The 26,898-nt window shown below is 30.9% G+C and overlaps 1 protein-coding gene across 1 annotated transcript in view; it reads left to right on the top strand.

Moving 5' to 3' along the window:
- The first annotated feature begins 2,745 nt into the window (after positions 1–2,745).
- LOC117102438 (protein kinase C-like) overlaps positions 2,746–26,898 on the top strand; it is a 38,039-nt gene continuing 13,886 nt past the window's right edge. Inside the window, exons 1-7 of the mRNA XM_033242699.1 lie at positions 2,746–2,853; positions 11,619–11,747; positions 14,857–15,013; positions 17,046–17,119; positions 19,721–19,746; positions 22,852–22,992; positions 26,070–26,243. Coding sequence (XP_033098590.1) covers positions 2,841–2,853; positions 11,619–11,747; positions 14,857–15,013; positions 17,046–17,119; positions 19,721–19,746; positions 22,852–22,992; positions 26,070–26,243 — 714 coding nt within the window. The 5' untranslated portion in view covers positions 2,746–2,840. The remainder of the gene's footprint in view (positions 2,854–11,618; positions 11,748–14,856; positions 15,014–17,045; positions 17,120–19,720; positions 19,747–22,851; positions 22,993–26,069; positions 26,244–26,898) is intronic.

Genomic DNA, 26,898 nt, shown 5'->3' with positions numbered 1-26,898 from the left:
TTTGCACTTGACAAACTAGTAAATGAAACTTATTCATCATCTAAGGAATGCTGCATCTAACTTAAAATACAATAAACGAATCCCTAGGAAATGTAGCTATCGGTTGTGCATGTACCATGATCCTCCTCATTCTATAATCATTGCGCCTGCAACCTAATCGATATTCAATGTAAAGTATCAAATGTCTTAAACAAGATGCCATCAAATATGACAGAATGCTGAAGTCAACCATTTCTGTTAAGTGTCATTAATACCTTAGAGGGTATGCATAGATATACTCACAATTTTTCTCTTTAAACCATCAAAGTGATCAATGTTATTACAAAACCAATTTGGCATATTCTCTAAGTTTCCAAAAAAGAATCTGTAATGTTGATGTTCACCTTTTGAACTTACTCAGTAATAAATCCACTAAAATACTAAAGGAATTATAGCTCAAGATTGTGAATTTACTTAGGTTTTTACTGGAATTTGATTTTAAATTACAATGTTATAGAAAATGTGAATTTTCATATAATTCTTTTAAAGTATTAGTACAGATGTTACTGTTAGACAGCTTTCAGATTCCATCTTAAATGAGGTAATGGAAATCCGGAAGCCATGAATACTATGTGATACATTTAAAGTGAGCCTGCATACTTTGTACAATATTAAGTCTATAATTCCAATTTTTTTTTTGGTTATTGTCATTTATTGTTTTATAGAAATTTGCTAAAATGTTCATTAATCACATTGAAAATATGTTGTAGTTTTGTTTGCAAATCTCTACCATGCAAAGATATATCTCTTCACGAAAATGATAGTTTGGCAAAAAGTCAAGTGGTAACCTTTGGCATAAAATTGGCTGTGTGGAGTGTCACATTTCACACATGAATAAACAGTTAGACTAATCAAGTATTCAAATTCAATGTAAATGGATCAATTCTGTTGGCTTATTTTAGAATTTTATGTTTTAGTGGATTTTTCTAGATCTTCAGGAGCTAGATAATTAATCAATAAAACTCCTTTCGAGCATCACGCCTATTGTAGGAAATCTGAGTTGATATGTAGATAGGTTTAGCATAGGATTGGCTGATGATATTGTACAAGAGTCTGCTTTAATAGTTAATGATTTATGATTTGAAAAGTTGGTTAGGATTTAAAATATCAAAATAGTTTTTACAGATTTATTTAAAATATTTGTAGTAACAAATCATGAATATTTTTTGTACCAGTAATGGATAATGTTTTAAAGTAAACTTAAATGGGCTGTAAATTACAGTAATTATTTAAAGCCAGAGCATTCCAAATAAGACATTTAGTACAGTTTTTGTATTTGAAAATATTGATATAAATTATGGTTAGAATTTTTGTAAAAAACAAATATTCAAAATTATTTTATCCTATAAAATATGTACATTTATGGCTAAAAATTCTTTTGACCAATTGTTTTTTTTTTTTTATTAAAGAGAGAATTTTCTTGTTGATTCATTTCATATTACATTTTCTCCTGACATAATTGCTGAGTTATTAATTCTTAATGTTTACATTATATTTACAAAGCGTTTAATATGAATGTTTTGAGATTGAACTTAATGCTCTCTTTTTCTTTCATCTAAAATAAAATATATATAATATTAAATATATTGATTTCCAAAATAGTTTTAAAAAATTATATAAAAGAATAAAGTAAAGAAATGAATTACTTTAATTAACATTAATTAAAACTTTATTTTAATGCAGAAGCATGTCTCTCCCAGAGGGTGCTATTCTACAAGGCCATGTCCCATTGTAGATATTAAAATTAAACTTAGAATGGAAAACAGAAGAAAGCAAATCAGAAGAATGGAATTTGAAAAGACAGCTAATTTATCCCATTCATACTAACAAAGTAAAATATGAATTATTATATCCAATGAAGGAAATTCTACAGACTGATAACTACTTAATGCTATAATTATCTGTACAAGATATTATAAGGTAATTTAAAGTCCGTCAAAAACAAAGAATTAATTTTGAAGCCCCAGAAAATGCTACCTATAAACCTATCCAAGGCTGACAACTCGGATCTGATTTCAATTTATTATTATTGAAGAATAAATTAGTGTGCTACATATCAGGCAGAAATTGAGAGGGAAATAATTAGTATACCTCTTCCAAGAGACATGTGAATATCCTCCTCTTATAATTGCCTCTTTTTTGCATTTGTAAGTCCATTAGAATCTAGTTCAATTTTTAGTGTTTATTTTCTTAACAGATTACATGTAAATGATCAGTAATTTTTAAAAATGTATGTTTGATGAATAATTTCCATAAGTTTTGTGAACACTTTAAAAATATTTGGCAAAGACAAGCCAAATCAGTTGATTTTAGGAAAAATCTATATTAAGTTACGAATTTATTGGTTTTTAACATACAGTAGAGTTTAGAGAACATTTATTGAGAAATCAACTTCCAAAGTTTACAGCACATTGATAATGTGGAAGAGTCAGTGCTGAACGACAGGAAAAACTACCTTGGTAGAATAATAGATTGGCACACATGATATCTATACACATTTATACAAATCCTAGAAATTTTAAGAGAATCCGACTAAGATGTAAGTAGGTATTTATGGTTCAAACATCGTAAAATTATTATTTTACTTTATTTGGTATCTGATTAAAATCGTTCCAGTCATTGATGTTGTAATTTTTATTGTTATTCAAAAATGTTATACATAAAAACATATTTAATCCTTTTCTTTTGTATTTCTGTCATAGGATCCACGAAGTCAGCACAAATTTAAAATTCACTCCTACAGTAGTCCGGCATTCTGTGACCACTGCGGCTCGCTTCTGTATGGGTTGTACCACCAAGGAATGAAATGTAGCTGTAAGTATTCATTTAATTTTATTAACATAAAGTGATGTACTGTCTGCCAAAAAACTTGTTTTAATATCATAGGTGATTATATAATTTTATTACATTTGTTTTTTCTGCTTAGGTAAGCTTAAATGAGTATTCTATTTTTACCAATCTAGTTTGTACCATAAACCGCTTCAATATGTAGAGACACGCTCCAAAGCCTAAAGAAAATGAACGACGAATTAATCATTCGATGATAATCATGACAGGAAATTGATTGGATGTAAAGAATTGCATCTGAAATTATTAAAATTTCATATAGAATTATGTATCATGGTTTTAAGCAGATGAAAGAGGAGCAGCAAACAACAGCATATTATAGCAATGAACAGCATGGCGCAGCATGAGAGGAATAGCAAATACCCTTGCCAATTACATACATTATCTGCTATTCTCCTACTCTACAACTAAAGAGCATACAGTTCCTTAGGTTTTCAATAAGTTTTTCTTTTACAATGATTCTCTATAACATATAGTGTTTTTATGGTGCTTGAGAGTGGTTTTTACCATCGTACATCGTGTTTTAGCTAGTTCGTTCGTTCGTGTGATATGAACTGATATCTAGTTGCTGTTATTAATTTGACTGGAACAGTTGTAGCAGGATCACCAATGACCAGGTTAACAGCATGACCCTCCCATTTATACTCCTGGGTGAAGGGAGGCAAACTTAAGTAAAGTGGACACAAGCAGTGCGGCGAGCATCGGTTTTGAACTCCCGATCTTACAATCAGTCCAACACCTTACACGCTACACCATCTTCCAGCTGCACTCAAATGAATAATTGCCTTAGTAAAAAGAAAAACAAAGATATTAATGTAATATTTTTTTTAGACTGTTAAATATATCCGTCGTATTGTTAATCGAAATTATAATATCAGCTCATTTGCATACAGACTGGTACCCAATTCTCAGTAGAGAGAGACTAGACAGATAATGTGGCCTGCCGGAGGACACAAGCAATTGGCTGGAGTAAATTGATACTAATATTAATTAAAAATTGGTGCAACATAAACCTAAAGTAAATTACAAGACATAATCAATACCATTCTCCATCGTTAACATCACGCTTTTCCACGAAATCAACTATTGTATTAAGCCATTTCTATAATTAACTATAAATCATTCTTAAATAACAAAGTATATTACTTATTTTTGGTTTACATGTTACACACCCAAAGGGTATTTGATGTTTTATATTAATTCTTTTATAGCCTTAAATTATATTCTTAGAAATATTGAACCAGTATGAAATTTGAATTAATATACAGTATGTAGGCCAAGGTATCTTGTAGGCAATAAAGTGGATTTTTTTTTTTTTTTGCTAAGCAAACTATACTTTTTTATTGACAGCCACAATTTTGCCATTTTGATTAAAATTGTATAGACATATACGCTTTGTTCCTAATACTTAAGATTAATGTTTGAGATTTGGATTTGATTTGCCCTTCAATTTAATGTTCTTAATAGTGTGGGATTGTACAAAAAGCGAGAGAGCTTCTGTTTGTGTATTTAAGAGCTCATGTTGGAATTACTCTTTTTTGTCTTCAAAATTAACTGAGCCTTTTTATGTGTGTATGTGTGTTTATGGATTTGAAATATTAGTAAATCAATATTTTTGAATTTTTACTTGACCGTCTAGTCTGTGCAATAATAATCTTGTCAAACATCATCAAGCTGATTTGTTTGTTTCAAGATTATTTCAGTGTGCTTTAATAAACGTGTTTGTGTGGCTTTTGTTGCTGGATCTGTTTTCTTCTTAGTGAAGAAAAAGATAAATTTATTTTCTGTTCAGTTTTGTCGTGTTAATATCTGTAAAAATGGTTTTATTTCACGATTATCTAGTTTGTATAATGATTTTGTTACAAAATGTCCTGAAGTTGATATCTTTTCTAATTCTTTAAATATGTTTAAATGTCACCTTAATAATCATATTTCTCATTAGTGCTGTATGTTTTTAGTGTAATTTGTAAATTTTTTAAGTGTTATTTAAATGTTATTTTAATTGTAATTATAAATACTTTTTAGTAATTTTTACATATTTATTTTAAATATAGCAATTTTAATTATAATTATCATTTTATATCTTGTGATTTTATTGTATTGATTACTGTACATTTTTTATGTTTATTACAATTTTCGCCTGTAAAAGTGGGAACGAAGAGTTCCTATTGGACGTTTGAAATAAAATAAAATAAAAAATAAAATATTATGAATCAAAATCAAATTGTCAGTTAATAGGTAAAAAGCTAATTTTTTGATGTTTAATTTTTTTTTTGTAATATATTTCTTTGCAGTTGTCTAGAAAAATTAATAAACTATAGATGATTGCCTTGTCACTCACCTCCTTTCAATGTGGACAAAGGTGGAACATGTTACAGTCATAATTCATTTTAGTTTGCGCTCTCATTTGACATACACTTACATATATTCTTATATATATTAGTTGCCAGCAGCAACTCCAGTTTCATCATATCAATCATTTTAACACTTTCCATAATTTCTTACACAAAATAACATCTATCATAAAAGTGAACATAGTATAGTATGATTTTAGTAGCAGAAAAGAAGAAAAGAGAATATCCAAAATCTAGGTGATCAAATTTCTACTTCCGCAGTTGAAAAATAAGTAGGCCTACTGTTTTATTTCATTATGCTTTACACACTATTTTCAAGGATATGCCGAACAGTGAACTTAATCACACTTTAAAAAAAAAAAAAATCAGCCAAAACCATACTGTGGGCCTTTACCAGGGGACAACATCCTGTTATGTTAAATTCTGTAAAGTAAGGAATGGGGATTTTTTTGCATTATTTATGAGTTTTTCAAATACAGTAATAACTTTTCTATTTTCTAATTATGTATCTCCATACCAAAATATGATAATATTAATGAGTTATGATTAACTTGTATGAATAATTCATAATTAATTAGTGTTTTGAAAATATGAATATTCAAAATGTAGTTGGCATTATTGCTTTTATTGCATGCGGCAAAAAAGATATTAGCTGAACCGTAGTAGTATAATAACAATTATGATTATCATTCAACGCTACGATATTGCAGGCTGTATCGAGCACAAATAAAAGACTTGGAGCTAGTGTATTGACAAAATTATTAGCAAATTTTTATTTGCATTTCATGAAAATTATGACCCAAATCAAATCACTTTTTATTATTCAAAACATAAAAAAAACGGAAATTCATTACAATGGTTTTGCTGCAGAAGATATGTATTCATAAAACTAAAAAAAAAAATATACATCAAGACACTTGATTCAGTTGTCAATAAAATTGGATGAAATATTAGGCAGTACTGGCAAGTACAGTACCATCCCCCAATTACGAACCTCCTATTTACGAACTCCTGATTTTACGAACTGAATTTGCGGCGATGACGTCATCACGAACGATCGTTTTTAACTACAAAAACACTTTAAAATGTATTTAAAAGTTTCCGAAATAATTTAAACTGTTACATCAGCTAAGAGAGAAAACATTCAAACCAATCAAGTGATAAGAAACTAAGTTTAAAGCAAGAAATATCAAACGTTTTCAACCGAGATATGTTATATTTGAGCTGTGCATGCTTGTTCAGGCACACTGTACAGTAATCTCACTTTGTGATCATTGGAGGCGCTTTTCACGTGGATCCATGATCTTTATGAAAAGAATAATAACACTCGTTTTAGGGAATTTATGGTCATGTTTTCATTTGGAAATCACTCCAAATGAATACTTCAGTGAGCACAGGTAATTTTGGCTTCTGTAAAGTATTATTTTGTTGTAGAAAAAGTAAAATCCAAATCATATTTTGTGACAAAAAATATTTCTCCCATGGCAAGGATTAGGCCTCTGTACTTTGTAGCATAGACCTATGCTGAAAATTCAAACTCTGAATTACAAATTTTTTTCATTTACGAACCCTATTCGGATGGAGAGGTACGTAATTGGGAGATGTTACTGTACTGGCTGATTGGTTGAATTGGTGCTATTATGACTGATAATTTTTGAATTCTATAGGCCTATTCATGTTGTAACTATAGTACCCAAAGTAAGACTTTCTGAAAGAGACACCTATTGCTTATACTGTAGCTCCTATAGAGTTTCCACTTGCATTGTTTTCTTGACCTACAGTAATTATCATGGGCGCAGATCATGGAAATCATGGGTCTTGAATAAATAATAAATTATGTTAGGAATATCTGAATTAATATACCATACAATTTTTTTTTTATGGCCAATATGTCATAGTGTCAAAATTGATTGATTTTGTGTGATGATGGGTATACATTACAAGTAATAAAGTTATCGTGTATTGTGCCTGACATTTGCATTATATCTTATCATTGCATGTTTCCAGCCTTTAGTCCTGGTGGTAGTACAAAAGATTCTCCAACAAATCCAAAGGATCCCTGATGGGTAAAACACCAATTTCATCCCCATAAAAAAATTTAAAGAATAGGCACCCCAGCATACCATAAAAGTGGCACTTTCTAACGGTACATTAAAAATGTTTTTGCAAAGCATTGCTTTTCGATGAAATAATTGACTTCACAACGTAATTATCCAGGGTTCCTCAATGAGGTTACTGTGCTGCTCGGACTCCTGACTAGTGCCACCGTCAATTAGCCCATACAATTAAAAAGCAAAATGAAAAGTCTTCACCTTATAGATTTAGCATTCATTATTCGGTATCAATCCTGAATTAACATACGATTCGTCTTAAAAGTTTAAATGCTGTGAATGTTTAATTAATGCATTTCACATTTAAAGCATTAAGTATGTAATGTACCCACAGGGAGTGATTGCTGTCAAATGTCTGGGCTTGTAAAATTACATCTAATCCTGGCAAAGAGAGTGGGGCTATAGTTATATGAGATCAAAGTTATTTTTATTGGCTATAATACAAAGAAATATGACATTAAATTGTGGTGTGGACATTTTCATGCCATTATATATGTGCAGGTAGGTGTAATGACAAGAATTGCCGAAGCAAGTCACTATATTTTACTCGCCCAGTAAACCCATGTCTTCTCAGATGAAGACTCAAAACTAGAGGTCTGGTTACACATCCTGCTTATATACACTTTGAAGGTCCCATTGCATTTTTTTGGAAAAGTAGGGGGTTACCCTCATGCTGTTTTTCATTTCCCTGTCCCTGTCGTGTAATGATGTGTACATGCTATAGGGGCTGCTACTGTCACGGACCACACCCATTTCGTCCAATTATTTAAAAATTATACAACAAAAACATGAAACAAAACACCCTTGACATTGACAGAATTAAACAAAAGCAAATATAATTGCTCTACAAATATTTTCTGCCCCCAAGGGTGATACTTATTTCCCAACCAAAATATTATTATTATTATTATTATTATTATTGTTATTATTATTATTCTTCTTATTATTGTTATTATTATTATTACTACTAAAATAATAATTATTAATATCAGGGCATGCAAGCAATTATTATTAAAGTCTTGAAGATTTGCTATACACTTTGACATTGTAAAGCAAAGAAATATTGTCTTAATCGCAATTACACACCCATTGGACAATGGCACAATTTGCGTGTAACAATACATTTAATATCTTTTTCACCTCTCGTGTACAAAAACAAAAACTCACATACAAATAATTTCCTGAAAAATGTTTAAATTGTTCTTTCACATAGGCCTATATAAGCATCATTTTTCATAGTTGCACTGTGAATCTGTCATTTCACACACTTTTGATAAGATAAATGTGACTGACCACTCATGCCAGCGTCTTACAAATGTCAAATAAAGAATCTTAATAAACGTACCACAGAAACGAGATGCTCTACTGTAGTTAAAACTCTCGTAAATAGGTCAGCTGAGTCATGTTATGAGTGCGTAGCTTAAACATGAGTTCAGACATCTGTCAGTTTTGTTACAATAGACACTAACATTGATTTTCCATAGATGCAGACCTGACAATTTGTTAATATTTTATATTGGATGTCCTTGAAATGTAGGTCTAATAATTACTGTATCATCGAGATAAAAATTTAAATTTCTAATTTTTTTGGTAGGTAGCATGCTCTGAATGCTCGGTCCATGAAGCTATTATGCCGCCATGGTCTGCACCTACATTCCAAGCCCATAGCGAGGGGGGTTTCGAGGGATTTGAAAGAACCTCCCTTTTCCAGTAATGTCCTTTTAAAATCATTACTAAAAGTACAATTTGCATGAAAGTTTTTGATATTAACTCCAAATATTTGAAATTTGGCATTTTTATTGCTATTGCTGGACATCTGAGGTGGTATATCTTTAAAATTTAACCTAACCATGGTAGGGCAGAGGTGGATGTGGACTCAAAGTGCCCTTTTGTGAAAAAATTAGAACATTCCCCTCCCCTCCCCTTTAAAAAAACCTGTCTACGGGCTTGCATTCATGCATCAATCATTATATTAATATACGATTCTCTTCTCATAATTAATTTGTTTATTCCATTTGTAATCAACACATCATAGTGATCTCAGTATATGCTGGGTCTCCTATACAATTATGACAGAGATGTTCCCTGCATTTGCCATAGCAGTAGGAAAATGCAATAATATACCTTTAACATATTTACTAAATATTGCAATCTTGAATGATCATATATCAAAATGTAGATACATCCAGGTAAGATGATATATACTAAGGGTTTACTCTGGCCATTCTTGTCTATTGCTAAGGAATAAACAGATTAAAAGGAATAAATATCGACCTGAATATTAGGCACCAGACAGATGCATGTAGCCATTTAAATGCTATATTTTCTCGGAGCTTCTTGAATTTTTTTTTGCCAGACGGATTTGAATTAATTTTACAGAGTAGTGTGGTTTCAGGTTCCTAATCGATATTTCTTTCTACTTTGTCAAAAGGATTTTCATGCAACATTATATGGGATATGATTGGTTTTGGATAACATTCGTTATTTGCATGAGTCTTTCACTTGGTAATATTATGTATTTGCTATGATATATGACATCCTCATAGAAGGGAAATAATAAGCCACATTAAAAGGGAAATTAATACTCTTATAGTAGAATATAGGTTACAATCATACATGTTTAAATATTGTGTAAGAAAAATAATTATCGTTGGTAAGGCGAGATTTTTTTTATACCTTGATAGCGGCAGTTTGGCGCAGCGGTTGAGGTTCGGGCTTTCAATCGTAAGGTCGGGGTTTCGAGTCTTCGCTGTGCAGATTCGCTTGTGTCCTTGGGCATGGCACCTTAGCTGCATTGCTTCAGTCCACCCAGCTGTATCAATGGGTACCAGCAAACTGCTGGGGACTAACCTGCAACGGACTAGTGTCCCGTCCAAGGGGAGTACAACCCTAATCCGCTTCACACTACAGAAACTGGGGATAAGCTCCAGCCCTATGAGCCCTTGTGGCTCAGTAAAGATTAATTTAGTTAGTTAGCGACCCCATTGCCCGCCAATGATATTTTAAATAAAAATAAAATTTAATTTTCGGCCAATTAGCGCACCCACCACCACGAAAAAATTGAAATTTCAGGACAAATATTTATTTATTTTATTTATTTATTTTTTTTTAATTTTTATTACGCCTGCCGCTACCTTGAAATCTAAAAAAAATAAGATGTATATTTCTTCCTAATTATGTAAATTTATTTTTATTTTCTTCTCCGTGTGGATGTAAGGCAAATCTCTTTGCTAAATAAGAAAAAATTTTATTGTTTATTGTTGAATTTTAAGTTCGCTAAAAAAAGTATGAAAAAGTCTTGTCTAACAGTAAAATTAGTGTTGGTGACCTGCGACAGAATGCACTGCCACATATGTTTAGATGTGTTTCGTTTATATGGCACATGCCGCTGTAATTTCACTTTCAACAAGGCTGCCGGCATCATCGGCATAATACATTTTTTAATTAACTATATATACACAGTCACCTCTTAAGTGTTGGACATATGCCTAATGTGTTGCATACACAAGATCAGTAGGCACTAGCGAATCAAACACACAAAATGACATAATAAATCATTGTCTTTTATGTATAATAATAAATATTATATAAATATGTTAATAGTAACTAGATGCATACAATGATTAATTTGAGTCCTAAATATGTAAATGAGAATGTAAGAATACAAATTATTTTAAATTAAAAATATATTGACTTCCTTGTTTAAATGGTCAAATAATTTAACAACTATCAATGAAACACACATCAAAACAATTCAGTGTTAAATTTATACAAAATTACAACTAAAAAAAATATGATTTGGTAGAATCATAAAACTATACAGGATATAAAAAAACAATTCAGTGTTAAATTTATACAAAATTACAACTAAAAAAAATATGATTTGGTAGAATCATAAAACTATACAGGATATAAAAACTATCTATTATATATATATATAATATATATATACACACACACACCCACACACACACACACACACACACACACACACACACATCTTGATATTATTGTTGAAAGTATCCCATTCTAATTTTAATTTGAAGGCTACTAACTTAATTATAAAGTAGCAATTAAAATATATATTGAATCTGATATAGCTTTTACAGTATCTTTACATGGTGTACAACACTAAATTTAAGAAACAATTTCAGAATTTCAAAGCAGTGATGGGAAAAATTAGGTATTTTATTTTAATATTTTAACATGATTGCTTGACCTTAACATTGTAATTTCTCGTTATATTTCACTTGTTCATTTTTTTCAGCATGTGAAATGAACGTTCATGAACGATGTATCAAGCACGTGCCAAATCTATGTGGGTCCGACCACACGGAAAGACGAGGACGAATACACCTCTCTGTACAAGTGGATGGTGGAAAGCTACACGTAAAAGGTACTGATATACTTGGTGGAGTAGATGATATGTCTGGTAATAAAATGCTTATCTGAATTCAACATCTATCCTGTCCCACACAAAGTCTGCATTTTTTTCGGCTCTGGCAAATTTTTACTAATGAGCATATGTTTTTCAGTGCAAATGTTTGCCGAATGAATCTGAGTATATTGAAAGTTAAACATTCTTTTGAGCTATTTACGCATGAGACTATAAGCTGAGATAAACTTGCTCGTTATGAGACTTCTGTTGATCGATCAATCAACATTTTTACAAATAGTAAGGTAATAAAGCAAGAAGTAGTGACAGGCATCATTGTGAGTGTAATTGTTAATGATTTATTTCCATCTGGTATCAGAAGAGTAAAGATGACATTTATTTTTAAAAAAAATAGTATAATGTTGCTATCATGTTAATAGTAATGGTGATGATGATAAGATGACAATGGTAAAATAGTGAAAAAACAATGGTGGGAAAATGTACAGTATTGTATCATAGTCATCATGACTGATATCATCATCAACTTCATCATCCATATAATCAAATGTAATCAAATGAGGACCATTTGGATATCATTGTATTTTTTAGTATTAAAAGCATATATACAAAAAAAAAAGGATTTACAATTTACAAAGATCATCTTAATCTCCACTTATAATAATAATAATAACAACTTTATTTTAAAACTGAGTAAACTTTTATCAATATATTGGTGTTTTTCACAAGCCGTTTTTTGCAAGATGATAAAAATGAAATGAAGAAATTCAAATTAAAAAAAAACAACATACAGGAACACACATTGAAATACATACAGAGCAAAGAAAAGTAAAATACTAAAATATTAACATTATAAAGACTAAAGACTAAAAAGTGATGTCTTGACAATGTAGAACAGTTTAAAGTTTTTTATTTATTAGTAAAATCTCCATAATCATCATTCTCATCAACTTTGTATCATTGTTATCTTCAACATCATCATAATTATCATCAACGTCTTTATTATTATCACCATCAAGATGATTTTATTTATTTATTTACTCTTTCTTTTTACTGCATGCACTTTTAGTATGTGTACTGTTTTTCAAAGTAGTACAGTTGCATAATTTAACAAATATTGAAAAGCAATGCACGTGACATAAACATTCCTAAATATATGTATATACAATACAAATAATTAAGAATTAAGACAGGTTTTTAAAAGATAAAATAGTCATGTCCATGAAATTAGTTCCACAACTTTGTTGAACGATACAAAAAATGATCATTTTCATCTCCAGCAGGTATTAATCCTCATCCTCCTACATCATCTTTCCTCATCAGTGTACAGAAATCTACATTGAGTTCCATATCCATTACCCTCTTCACCAATATACACAATTTTTCATCAACAACAGCATCAATTTTCTCTTCACCTACACGGTCCTTGTCAAAACACATCACTCAACAACTCATTACCAACCTAAAGAACGCCTTCCTTGTGGAGGTGTTCTTAATGATGAATTATTTGCGAGTCTCTGCAAAGTCTGCTCTATATATTTTTCAATCAGTAGGAGATATTTTTCTTTGAATCTGGTACTCTATATTATCAGCCTGATTATTAATATACTCTATTATGATTAGAGAAAAAATGATGACTTTTGGATAACGTATCAAATACTCCGCATTTTCATAAGCATCATCATAATTATCAATTTCATTGGCAATCATCACATCATCAATTAATTATCAATTTTAACTCAATGAGCAAACTGTACAGCAGTCCAGAGGCAAAACAGCGTAACTGGTGACATTTTTGTTGATTTTGAGATAATACAAATTGGAAGTATATTAAACACTTCTGAATTTCAGGTCTCAACAATGAGTCAAAGACAGCACCACCATCTTTAAGCACAAAACTTAAAATCTAGTAAAACAATGTAAGCTGCAAGATTACAATTCAAAACGTATTTACGATGAAGGGAATAGTATTCAAAAGTTGTTTTGAGTTGACGGAACGACCTAAGCCAATGGCTGAAATTATTTCATTTACAAAAATATAAATTTTAAAAATTATAAAATTGTACAAGAACCATTAATATGTGTATTTACTTACTTTGTCAGACTATCAAATTGTTGTTGATAAAAAACTGTTGCATGCTATATATAGTTATGATATGATGTCATTATGACCATATTAAGTCATGTCATGACCATATTAAGTCATGTCATATGTTTTTGTTAAATATAACATTATAGTCTGAACAATGCTTTAGTCATGTACACTTTTTGTGATAATTAAATGATAATAAAAGTATGTACCGGTTGCGTAAATAAACAAAGTCTCTAAGTGCCATGTGTTACATCTTCCCCGAGGACTATAAAACAGCTAGTATTGGAGCACTCAAATAGTACGTTCATCCTAAGTTGGCCTATTTGCTAATTGTGTTTTCTGAGTATGTTTTTTTTGTTTTGTTTTTTTGGAATGAATGCTAGGCTTGTAAGTAGTAGAATGTTTATTCGTTTATTTAAATTCTTAAAATTGATTTCACATTAGGCAAGACTTTTTCATACCTTGTTTAGTGAGCTGCTAACTGCAAATATTGATGATTTGGAAAAAAAATGGAAGTTTTTCTTTATTTTTATTAGGCCTGCCCTCTGCTGCCTTTAAATCTCAAAAGATAAGATATGTATATTTCTTCATAATTATATAACTTTGAAGCATTTAAACATCCTATTTTACATTCATCAATAAAATGTTATTTTTATTTTCTCCTCCGTCTGGATGTTTGTGGCAAAACTATTTGCTAAATAAGAAAACAAAATTTTATTTTTATTTTTCTTCCGTCCTCCGATAAATTTAAAAAAAATTAAGTACGTGAAACAAGGATTGAAAAAGTTTCGCTTTAAAAAAAAAGTTAGATAAAATTAATTAATAGTAATTAATAGTAATTAAAATGTGATTTGTTACTTAAAATTTTTGTTCATGTGCAAGGTCATAAGTGAACTTAATTAATTAATGAAAACCTACTAATATTTATTTACTTGTATACTAAGAAATACTTTTTAATCAGTTGCTTATCAATACATATACATAAATTTTAGTGAGTTTGTGATTTTCTTTGTCTTATAGTAATCGATGCCAAGAATCTAATTCCCATGGATCCTAATGGATCTTCAGATCCATATGTGAAGCTTAAGTTGATTCCCGACTCTTCTGGGAGATCCAAACAGAAGACAAAGACAATAAAATCTTGCCTTAACCCAACTTGGAATGAATCCTTTGTTTTGTAAGTATTTCTGCTTGATAAAAGTATTGTAGCTGGTTTTTGTTGAAGTTATACATGAATGTTTATGATAATGCGAAATGCTTATCCCCGCGGTTAGCACAGAACACAAAAAGCATCTATGTGCATAAAGTTGCTTAGGTCAGTGATGGTCTATAATTAACAGTGTGCAACTGTCTCCGCTCATTTTGGAAATATTTTGAAATGCATGACATGCCTCCATCTGGTACCTGTCTTGGATAAATACAGAGTCAACAAACGGATAAAGTGTCTTGACCTAGGGATACCAAGCATATAGCCAGCGGCTGTTAACACGGGGAGCTGAAGTGGGGCACTGAAGTTAAGTGAGGGATCAGTTCAAGGATTAATTGAGGGGAATTGGTAATATTAGGTGATGCGATTTTTAAATACTTGAGCGTATTAATCTTTTTTCCTGAAAATTTCCAGTGGGTGGGAGATGTCAGGGGTAACTCTGTTCCCCCACACCCCTCCTTAGCTATGCCACTGCATTGGACTCAGAACTCATAATCTTCAATGCTGCACCACATAAAATGTCCTTGCACCTTAATCTGTTGTAAATTTTCAAAAGAATTAGGCAGACACCGCCTACGTATTTTTTTGTCACTTTGCCCTTCTCAGGTTTATTTCAAATGATAATTCTTAATGATAATGTATTAAAGCTTTTATCAAAAAGTTTCTATAAAAATATATAAATAAGGAATTTTTTTATCTTATTTAAAAATTAGTTTTGTCACATTAAAGTGATGATCATCCTTTTATGTCTGTTCAAAGTTAAACATTCTGAACCCCACCATCTATAATTGGCTGCAGTAAGGTATTTCTTGTCTTAATTTGCAAATGTTTTGCTGTGCGTCAGAAATCAAGGGAGTCTTAAATATCACTGAGAATGCGAATAATCCTTCAAGTCTTCTATAGCTTTGTCGCTTTTTACCTTAAGCCCTTCACAGCAATAAACTGGTTTCGTGGCATTGCATAAATTTCCAATAAGTGTTGACTAAGTATAGCTGTGGATAAGTTGATGAATAGAAAAATGAAATTGACTTTGATATATCATGGAATAGAGTATATTTGGCAAGTGTATATATAGAAAGGGAATTTTAGTTCGTCAATCATCAATAATTTAAACCTCATACTGCCATGGTTCTCATGTAATTGTAAACCCTTAATACCGTAATCCTGTCTAAATAAACTGTATTAATATATATTTTCATCAGCAACATGTTATTAGATAGTATTAATTTGGTAGTATGCAAATCATTTTTGCAAAACAAGAAAAAAAAAAGAGCATTCTAACAATTATACATTAGTCGCTGACTAATCCATCTCCGCTTTCTGTCAGTGCTTTTTATTTATTTATTTTTTTTTAAATTCAATTTTCCACTTTCATTTCATTTATTTATTTGACCAACATTTACAAATACAGTGACAATAAAATGCAACGTGTGAGAAAAACAAAAACTAATAATAATAATAATAATAATAGTTGGATTTGTAGAGCGCATCATGCGAAAAAGCCTCTATGCGCTTGGTGATTGAGCTCTTTGATTTGGACATTTTGAGAAAAAAGAAAGGTACCAGATGCAGGTACCAGATGCAGGCATGTCATGCATTTCAAAATATTCCCAAATGAGCGGAGACAGTTGCAAACTGAAATGCTGGACAGCGGTAGCTTAAGCAAAGTAGATTGCTTAACTCAGATGAGCCAGCTACCCCTTAAGAAAGAAACATAAATTCATAAAGAAACATAAGAAATTCCAAATTACATTTATACTAAAGAATGTGATGCTGTCATCGTAATTTAAATGATCTGTTGCGTGCCTTGTCATGTTCTCTTTAAAATCGCAATGGCAAACGGCTGCACCATGGTGTGTGCTTTAAAGGAGACGCTGAAGGTCAATATTGCTAGCGGTATTGAGATATTTAGCAGCAGTGGTGGATAGAGATAATCAGGAGAATTTTAGAACATTTGATCAACATATTAATTAATTTAAAGTACTTTTTCATCAATATTCAGTACACTCAAAGAGGAGGATAAAAACAAAAATAATTACGATCTCAAAGATTGTTGTCAAAGAATAAGAAGAGGTGGTAACATTAAATGGCAAAATATATTCATCTTGCTTCTATAAAAAAATAATTTTTATTATTTACCAGCCTATTTACCATAATGCTCTATTCACAAAGACATTCAGGGGCATACGGTGAAAAATCTAAGGGGGGGTCGAAACGAAAGCACAGGGGGAAAGCTGAACTTGGAACAATTTAGTGAAGCTTTCAGAATTCGCGGGGTGCGTTATTTGTGAGCATATTTAAAGGGCACTTTCTTTAAAATGGGGGGGTCGACAGCACCCCTGTCTCTTATACACATCTAGATGTGTATAAGAGACAGATTCTACACCATGCATATGAAACTAGAAACATTTTTCCTGGTCCTGGATGATAACAATGCCTTTGCACTTATCAGGTCACCCAGGTTAAAGAAGACATAAATGAAATAAAAAATAAACATTAACATTTAGTAACAAGATCACGATATCACTATGGCTGCTCAAGTCAATAACAAATTCATCCTTTTATTCTTATTAATATGTAAACATAAGTTCATATACTGCCTATGCATAGCATATGTATGTATTTCAATGTGAGTTTTTGTATATGTACGTGCACAGAAATTTTTTTTTTTTAAGGAATAATTTGAATACAGTATGCTATACTTTTGAAAAAAAATGCTTACTTTTGTGTTTCATTATTGTTATTGGCTTCCAACTGAACATTAGAATAAGAACAAAATTGTCATCAGCAAACGGATGTTAAAAAAATTAGAAAACAAAAATCGATGTTTTTAGGAATATTCTTGACACTGTATGTGTACTCTGTATGTGATAAAATTTATAATAGAGCACATGAAATAGAAAGATCCAGAGTAATTACAATTTATTTATCCTTTCTTATTATACTGTAGGCACTTTCATTACTATTGCACTGATTTTCAAAGTGGTACAGTGTAAACATATAACAAAACTATACAATGGAACTGTATATAATATAATAAAAATGACTATAGCTACAGAATATTCAAAAGACCAGTATAGGGTAGCAGTACAGTATAGAGCCAGATGTTGTTAAGGTTCCCAGGCTCAACGGTATTATTCATTAGTATAGTCATTATCATATTCAGCCATTATCGGTCGCTCCAAGCCTTAGCATGTCACTTCCATGGTCTCAATCGCTCACTCTCTGATACCAGTTTGTGTATCCCTAATATTGTTGAATTTCATCTCTCTATTGTTTCCTGTCGTCCTCTATATAAATCTACATAATGTCAATTTATCACAAATAATTTTATGTTATTTAAAATTTTGTGTTATTTAATTATTTGTATTTTTTTTTTAATTGAAGTTGAAAATGAATTTAACAGGTAGTAGATAATAGCTGGTACCGGTATGTTAAAAGGTAGTGATATCAACAACCCTGGATCTATATTTATTTTCCCAATGTACAAACTATAATTTATACAGAATATTCTGGTATTGTCACTCTATGGCTCAACAGAGACACTCAGGTCCAATACCTAATTGTTCTGTTTGTAACAGGATAAGACCATGGAAGAAATATATTCCTATAGTTAATATTTACAGTTTATTAACCCTGATGGATGAATTTTAATACTTAAATAATCATCTAGTAACCTTGAACTTTTCATTAATGATTATCGCTTGAATAATCTGCGAGTACACGGTACTTAATCAGATTTTTATATGAAGCATGCACCATAACACGAAGAGGGATTCACACGAAGAGACCCTTAGGGGAGAAGCAAGTTATGCAGTATAAAGTGCTATATAATTCCAACTACCTTACACCACACCATCAACTTGACAACAATTTATAACCCAACAGAATTATGACTTATGAAGTATCTGCTAAACTAAAGAGGGAGCTATGTAGTGTTTTTCTCACTTTCGGTCAGACTCAATTCAAATACTATCTAGATGAGAAACAAAATTTGATCATTCATCTTAAAGCTTCTAAAATACAGGTATTTAATTGACTGACTGACTTTTGAATTTTACTCTAAGTCTAAAAGAAATCTTGCCCTAATGAAATGTTCAAAGAAACATTATAATAAACTTTGGCCCTACCCTGTTGTATGAGAGGATTTGAACCATGGTCCTGGGATTGAAAGGCAAGCATATTAACTACCAAGCTACCGCGCCACTCATTAAGAATAACTCCAGAATTGCTTTAGCTAACAAAGACAGCTTGCAATAAAGAATAATCTAAATGTAGAAAATTCACATGAACTGTCATAGTGTACATTTCTATGACATTCTAGATGTGTATTCGCTAAAAGAGTTGTAAATCTCCTGATGATATCAAAAGTTTAATTGCTGTAGTATTTATCCACTCTCCAATTTAAAAAACATACAAAGCTGTTAAAAATATACACCATTGTGTTTTTTTTTATTATTATCGATTCTAGTGAATGTTCAAAATGTTGTTAGCATTGCGTATGCCACAGCACTGTGACTGTGTTTGAAATAAGATATTCTTCAAATGTATATTTATGGTAATGTAATCAAGTTCATATATGCAGAGTGAATTGAAAGCAAATGCTTTGCTTGTCGATTATTCATTTTAATAGAGCGTAAATGTGGGTGCTTGAATCTATAAACATTTTCTTTGTAGTAAATTTCACATTAAGTGGTTTATTGGTAAGTCTAGGACATTTTTTAGGTTTATAATGTAGTTTTAGTATACATATTATGGATTGCCTAAAATTAACGATATATTAAATATAATATATTATAATGAAATAATTTATTAAATATATCAACCCACAGATATTCATGAAATTTGCTTACAGTCCTACAATATAGTAGCAGATGGTTAACACAATTTATTGTAAACAAATTGATTTTTTTTTTTAGAAAGTAGTATTGTTCAATAACAATATGAACAATCAAAATTACTTTTGCTCTTGCTATTCCTGCTGTTGTTGTTGATGTTATTATATAATTTCTTTAAAAGTCAGACTCCGGAGGGAAAAAAAAATTTAATATGTTGTAGAACTGGTTTTTCTAAGACAAAAAAGTTGTTTGACAAAAAAAACTGGCGAACGGTGAACGAGATACAGATTTTTGAATATTTAAAAACTGGGAGAAAAAGGGGCGTAACCACCCATTTTTACACCTTTTTCCCCCAGTTTTGTTACTGCCCAACTGACCATGAGGCCACAACCTGATATATAACTTGAAGATTACAATATTTCTATATTATATTATTCGTCAGGAGGTATGCTCTGCCAAAAAATAATAAATTATACCTTTCTCTATAATTATACACATTTATAGTAGATTCTGCAGTTCTTGGTCAAATTTTGGACATTTATATTCATATTTGAGTGGGCAGTAATAAGAAACTATTTAAGTAAGAACTGATTTTTCTAAGACAGAAAAAAGTTGTTTGACAAAAAACTGAGGAACGGTGAACGAGATACAGATTTTTGAATATTTAAAAACTGGGAGAAAAAAGGGCGTAACCACCCATTTTTACACCTTTTTCCCTCAGTTTTTAAATATTCAAAAATCTGTATCTCATTCACCGTTGCTCAGTTTTTGATCAAACTACTTTTTATGTCTTAGAAAAATCATTTCTACAACAACGGAGCCTGACTTTAAAGCTCTGTCTACACTATCAAATTTTGTGACAAAAAAGTGTGATATGCCCATATATGGGCATGATGACATCACACCATGACCATATATAGGCATAGCATTACTATATATGGGCGTGTCACATTTTTTTGTCAAAGTAAATTTGATAGTGTGGATAGAGCTTAAGATTAAGTAGAATTTTGAATTATGTAAATTAATTATTATAGATAAACTGGTAGTGATTTTTTAAATCCTTCATTCAGTTATTCATGCATTCATTCATTTAATAAAATTAATTAAATTTTGAGGTAATAATGTAAAGTGCGTCATCAGAGTAGTATTGGTCCCTTCAGGATTAGAACCCCTGACCCACTAATGACCATTATGTTACTGCCCAACTGACCATGAGGCCACAACCTGATATATAACACATTTACACATTTACAGTAGATTCTGCAGTTCTTGGTCAAATTTTGGACATTTATATTCATATTTGAGTGGGCAGTAATAAGAAACTATTTAAAGTATTAAAGAGGTATGATGTTAAAATGAAGCTTTGTTTAGCAAAAGAAATCGCTTGCAATATGTACTGAATTAAACTTGAATTCACATACCATGTGCATGTCAAACATTTTTATAGAACTCAAAACCATCTGGAACACCCTCAATGGATGTTATATATTTGTCTGTCTATAGTTAACCATATGTGTATAATTAATTTGTGAAAAGTACTGTATGTAATTAGATAGATGGATTGGAATTTCAATTAAGTAATGTGTGTTGATACTGAATAAATTATTGTGTATTAAGTTAATACTAGATATAGATCCATCACATCTCATGTCAAACTACTCCTGCACATTATTACCTTAAAATTAATTAATTTTATTAAATGAATCAATGCATGAATGACTGAATGATTAAAGCATCATTACTATTCTATCTACTATACAGTAATTAATTTATATAATTCAAAATTCTATTAAACAATCTTTAAAAAAAATGATAATAATAACAACAGCAGTAGCAGGAACAGCAACATCAATTTTAAATTTCACTCATTTTTTTTTTTTACTAAATACATTGCAAATAAAATAATGCTTTTTTATTTGCTGTTGTGTATTCATGCACAATTGCTGATACGTGCAAACGAAACCGCTAAACGTTTACTCACGTAGTTATTACAGTAGCGTGCTTATCAGTATGCCATGTTCATATCAAATGGGGGAAGTCTCTCATTTTTTTTCGCATTAAATTACAAGAGAATCTGTCTGAAATTGAAATGCATGCATTATGATGGGAACTTAGTAGAGCATTTGAGACTTAAGACCAGTCATTAGTATTAGCAGGTGATCTCTATATCTGTATAATTAGATTAATTGCTGTAATTAAACTACAAACTATTTTGATCAACTGATTAAGAAAGGAATTAAGTCTTGTTTAATAATATTCACAATGCTGAAACCATAGATATAAGTTGGATGTGGTAGATTGTATATATTTTTCTCATAACTGTATTTGTGGTGACAATTGGCATTTACTCCCTTTTTTTCGCACTCCCTTCCACTCGAGCGCCTTCATCGTCCAAACTTCGATTCTCTGGAATTCTCTCTCTTCTTCCTGTTTTCCTACATTTTTTAACCGCAACACTTTCAAAAACCTCATCAAAAAACTCCCGCTAGACTGTATAGCCTAATACTAATTATTCCTTTTGAGGGCCTTTATTATAGGTTTTCCTTTGCCCAGCATCCTCTAATAAAACATTTAATTTGTAGAATATTACTAAAGAATCAACTAACCAAAATTTAAGTAAAAACATTTTTTTTACTATCTTCATTGCCATTTGGAGTTTTAAAATTATTATATTGTGTTTTCATAGTTGATATGTAATCTGAGCATAATTAATTAAAAATATTCCTAACCAATTACAGATCATTTTTTTAAAGTAACTTCAAGAATACAGTAACACTTGTCTGCCATGAAAAATTATGATTCTGTTGTATGCCCAACCCAGATAGGTGTTACCTTCACATAATATAAGATATTTTACAACCTTTTTGCAGATTATAATGAGATTCACATAGATAGCAGGTAATAGTCTCACATATGTGAAGGTTGTAACTATAAAACATTTTTTTTTTTTTTGCTTTTTTTCCCCTATAGAGGCAGCAGATTGGTGATAAAACAGGCGAGACAGAAAGAGAGCCACTATCAGTCGATCAAATTACCAACAAAGTATCTGACGTGATTCGAGCAAGTGATTTCAACTTCTTAACAGTTCTAGGCAAAGGAAGCTTTGGCAAGGTGAGCCTAGTATGGTGGATTTCAGTTGTTTATTAAAGACCTGTTTAGCTGACTATCAAATTTTATTTCACAAAAACATATGGCATGCCTAAATATGGTCATGATGACATCACATCTTGACTATATATAGACACACAATGATTTGATAATCTGGAGCTTTCTTGTTAAAAATTATGGATATTAAAGTAAACAATCATCTCATTGAAGTTTATAATTTAAAACAGAATGAGATTTCCACTAGACCCTCATAATGAGAGCACAACTTTCAGTTTCCACAGTGTGCTATTTAAAATACAATGTCGGTTGTTCCTCAACCCTGCTACCCAGGTCCAAAAAAACAGACTACAACCTACATAAATACCTACGTAAATACTTGACTGAAGAGACTTAAAATAAATTCAAATGAATTTACATGATACAGGGCTGTTTACATGGATTTTTGTTGTAGAAAAGGTAAAAAGTGAACAATAATGCAATAAATCAACCTGCTTGCAGTGAAGCAGATCTGAAACGTATTCATAATGAATAGAGTTCTAGATGAACAGAATTCCTAGATGAACTACAGGTCTTCTAAATATATGTCAAAACAATTTACTGATTTCTGATGGTACAAACAAGTTAATCAAAGTACGAAAGTGTTTTTTTCACAAAATCTTTATGGTACTCCTTCATATCTGAATGCTGTATAAACTAATATAAGGGACATTCTTTCAGACTAGACAGCAAATAAAGGTCGCTGTCATAAAATACGTTTGTAGGTCTGCTTCATTGATGAAGTTCTTCATTAATGTTTAGTCAGTAAGAAGCCAGATAGCACATTAGCGTCGAGTGTGTCGACATTACACTACACTAACCTCCGACTCGCGAAATTATTAATATTTTGTTATTGTCCTATAGAGCTATCACATAGTACATCTTCCTCCCAATGGACACGATTATCAGAGAATAAATTCTAATTTAAAATGAAGTTTGAGATTTAACAATTTCTTTGAATCTGTTAAGATCCTCTCTTTAAATTATAATTAAATTATAATCAGTGTGAATTTGAAGAGATATATTAACAATAACAATACGCATCTTACTACGCATTTTCTAATAACAATACTATATTTATGTAACACTGTTGAAAGTATCAGTATTTCTTAGTCTAGTTTTTTTCAGTAGGATTATAGAAATTTATCATCCTCAAAATTGTTATGTTATTTATTATTATTTTTAAATTTATTTTATTTTTATGTGTTGTAAATTTTTTGATGTAATTTTATTGACTGCACCTCAAATATTTTTTTCTGAATTGTATTATCATATATGATTATAGAGTGCTTAATAATTACTGAGATTTGTACTACTATGTGACATTATGTGACTGAATTGTATGGAAAGTCTGCAGAGTTCAAGATGAATTTCATGTCATTTAAATTGATATTTAACTCGATATACCCATAATTTGTGTAGGACATAAAATTTATTTCCATCATCATCTTCAATTTCTCGTCTTCATTTAACATTTGAGCATTGCTTTCAGCATTTTAATCCAGGTCATCTTGGTTGACCCACAATCAAATTCTGATGGCTGTATCAGAGAATAAAAGTTTAATAAATTTGAAACACAAAGTCAATTTTGTATTCAGATGTACGTACAAGTGTACTGGGGAGTATATATTAATAATTATTTGTCAGATAATTATATGAGTGTTGTATTTAGAATTGCTATTTAAGATCTACTGTGTACAGTTGATAATTTTTAATGGACAACATTGTGTGAGTCGCACTGTTACCCACACACGAACGTAGGCTGAAATGATTTATAGATTCTGTACACTGAAATGGAATGATAGCCGAAGTCAATTAAGCACAATAAAGAGAGGAGCGAACATTGTTTGTCTTCGCAGACAAACAGCAGAATGAAGCTGTAAATTGGTTGTTGTTGATTGTCTTAGTTTCATTTCTATTTTTTTTTTTCAAATCAACACCACAAACATAGATAAAAACCTCAAATAATAAATTGATAGTGTAAAAAATTGTAAACATAATAAAAAAAAAAACAGGTACCACAAAAAGATATTACAAATGATTATAATACGAAAATTATAATGATGATAATGGATATTATAGTAAACATAAAACATCCAGAAAGCTGAAATAATGCACAGAAGACAAGAGGGCGTAGCTTATACTGTTAATCTCTGGCAGTCTATAGTCATGTGCAATATTAGTGTTATATCAAAATCATAACATTAGACATGTTAAAGGAGTGAGTTTACTCAGATTCTACCTGGCACTTGAATCACCACAATGTATTTGTGATCAAGTGGTTATGTCGTTCGCCATGTATGGGAAAGGTCCTGGGTTTGAGTCCCAGTGGAGGCTGAGATTTTTTCATTAATTCTTGAATTTACTTTAAATTATATTATTTATTATATTGTCTATTTTTAAATATTCATCTTCTGCCAGGTTATTCCCATACACTCTATTCAATTCCTGTACTTTGATAATGATTTTTTAGATTTTAAATATTTCCATCTGAGAATAGTGACCTGAGTGACTCGAGAGATAAATGAAATTCACTGAAAATGAGTCACATCTTTACATAAAGAATAATAGTATAATGATTACTACAATTACTACTAATTTGTTTTTCTCCTTTACAGTCAATACCTCGTAATGTGAATTTGTGATATCTCACATCATGTCTTGAAAATAGTATTGATGAATAAACTATGAACTATACAGAAGACAAGAGTCATTATTCAAACGCATGTTATCTTTTCTGTCTTAGATATGATTTCTGCTCTGGAATATGAATAATTTAGAAAAATTTGATACATTATTATTGCTGTTAAATTATTGAATCATGTTATAGTATCACTTTAATAATGAGGATTTGCATATAATGATTATTTATGAGCAAATGCCATATGAACAGAATGATTTATTTTTGCCTCTCATCGTTCCACACCCTGTTTTAATCGTATGCATAATTTTAAAGAGTTTTCTTACCCAATGAGCATTAAGATGGGATTCTATTTAATTCCGAAATGCGTTTTATGATGCCCAATTTTGTAATTGGTTGCCAGGTTATGTTGGCTGAAAGGAAGGGTACTGACGAGCTTTACGCAATCAAGATTCTAAAGAAGGATGTAATTATACAAGATGATGATGTAGAATGTACAATGATAGAGAAGAGAGTGCTGGCACTGGCTCAGAAACCACCATTCCTCACCCAACTACATTCATGCTTTCAAACCCAGGTACTGTGAACTTTAAACTCTACCTAAACTTTAAGCAAGTTATTGCTGATTGAGTGATTGGGCTTATTCGACTGGTTTATTTTGTTGACTACGATTTTTTCATTGACAACAAAAATTAATGTTACCAGAGTGCGTTATCAGCGTTAAGTTATCCACGTGACTAAAACAAACATGGCCGATTGGTCAGTTTAGAAACAACAGTTGAGGTATAATTTTGATTAAACTCCAGAAAATAAAAATTATAATATTTACCAACATGAAGTCAAACAATAATTGTACAGGCTAACAGAATTCAAAAACTGGATGAAAAACATTTTTTATGAAAAATCTGTACTGCCACAAGTTTTCTATTAGACTGGTAGTCTTCATTAAGTAGGATTTTACCACTGCACAGTTGCGTGGTTTAAAGAAGAATGACCAGTCGAATACGGCCATTGATTGAATTTATTTCGCTCAGCAACTTAGCTTTGAGAAACTTACTGTAATCAACTAAATTCTGAGCAAGTAACCCTGCACAAGTTACTCTGAACCATAGAGGTATAATAAGAATACTAGAGCGCTAACAGCAATGTATTCGATGTTCGAAATACGCAGAGCTGTGTGTGTGTACCATCCAAGATGGCTGCCATAGATTCAGCCAATCAAATTTCGCCTG

The sequence above is a fragment of the Anneissia japonica genome, unplaced genomic scaffold (assembly GCF_011630105.1).
Source record: "Anneissia japonica isolate Jap-2015-1 unplaced genomic scaffold, ASM1163010v1 scaffold284695_len391863_cov200, whole genome shotgun sequence".
Lineage (NCBI taxonomy): Eukaryota > Metazoa > Echinodermata > Crinoidea > Comatulida > Comatulidae > Anneissia > Anneissia japonica.
Note: the sequence above shows the minus strand (reverse complement) of the source record. Positions and strands in the feature narration are given on the sequence as shown.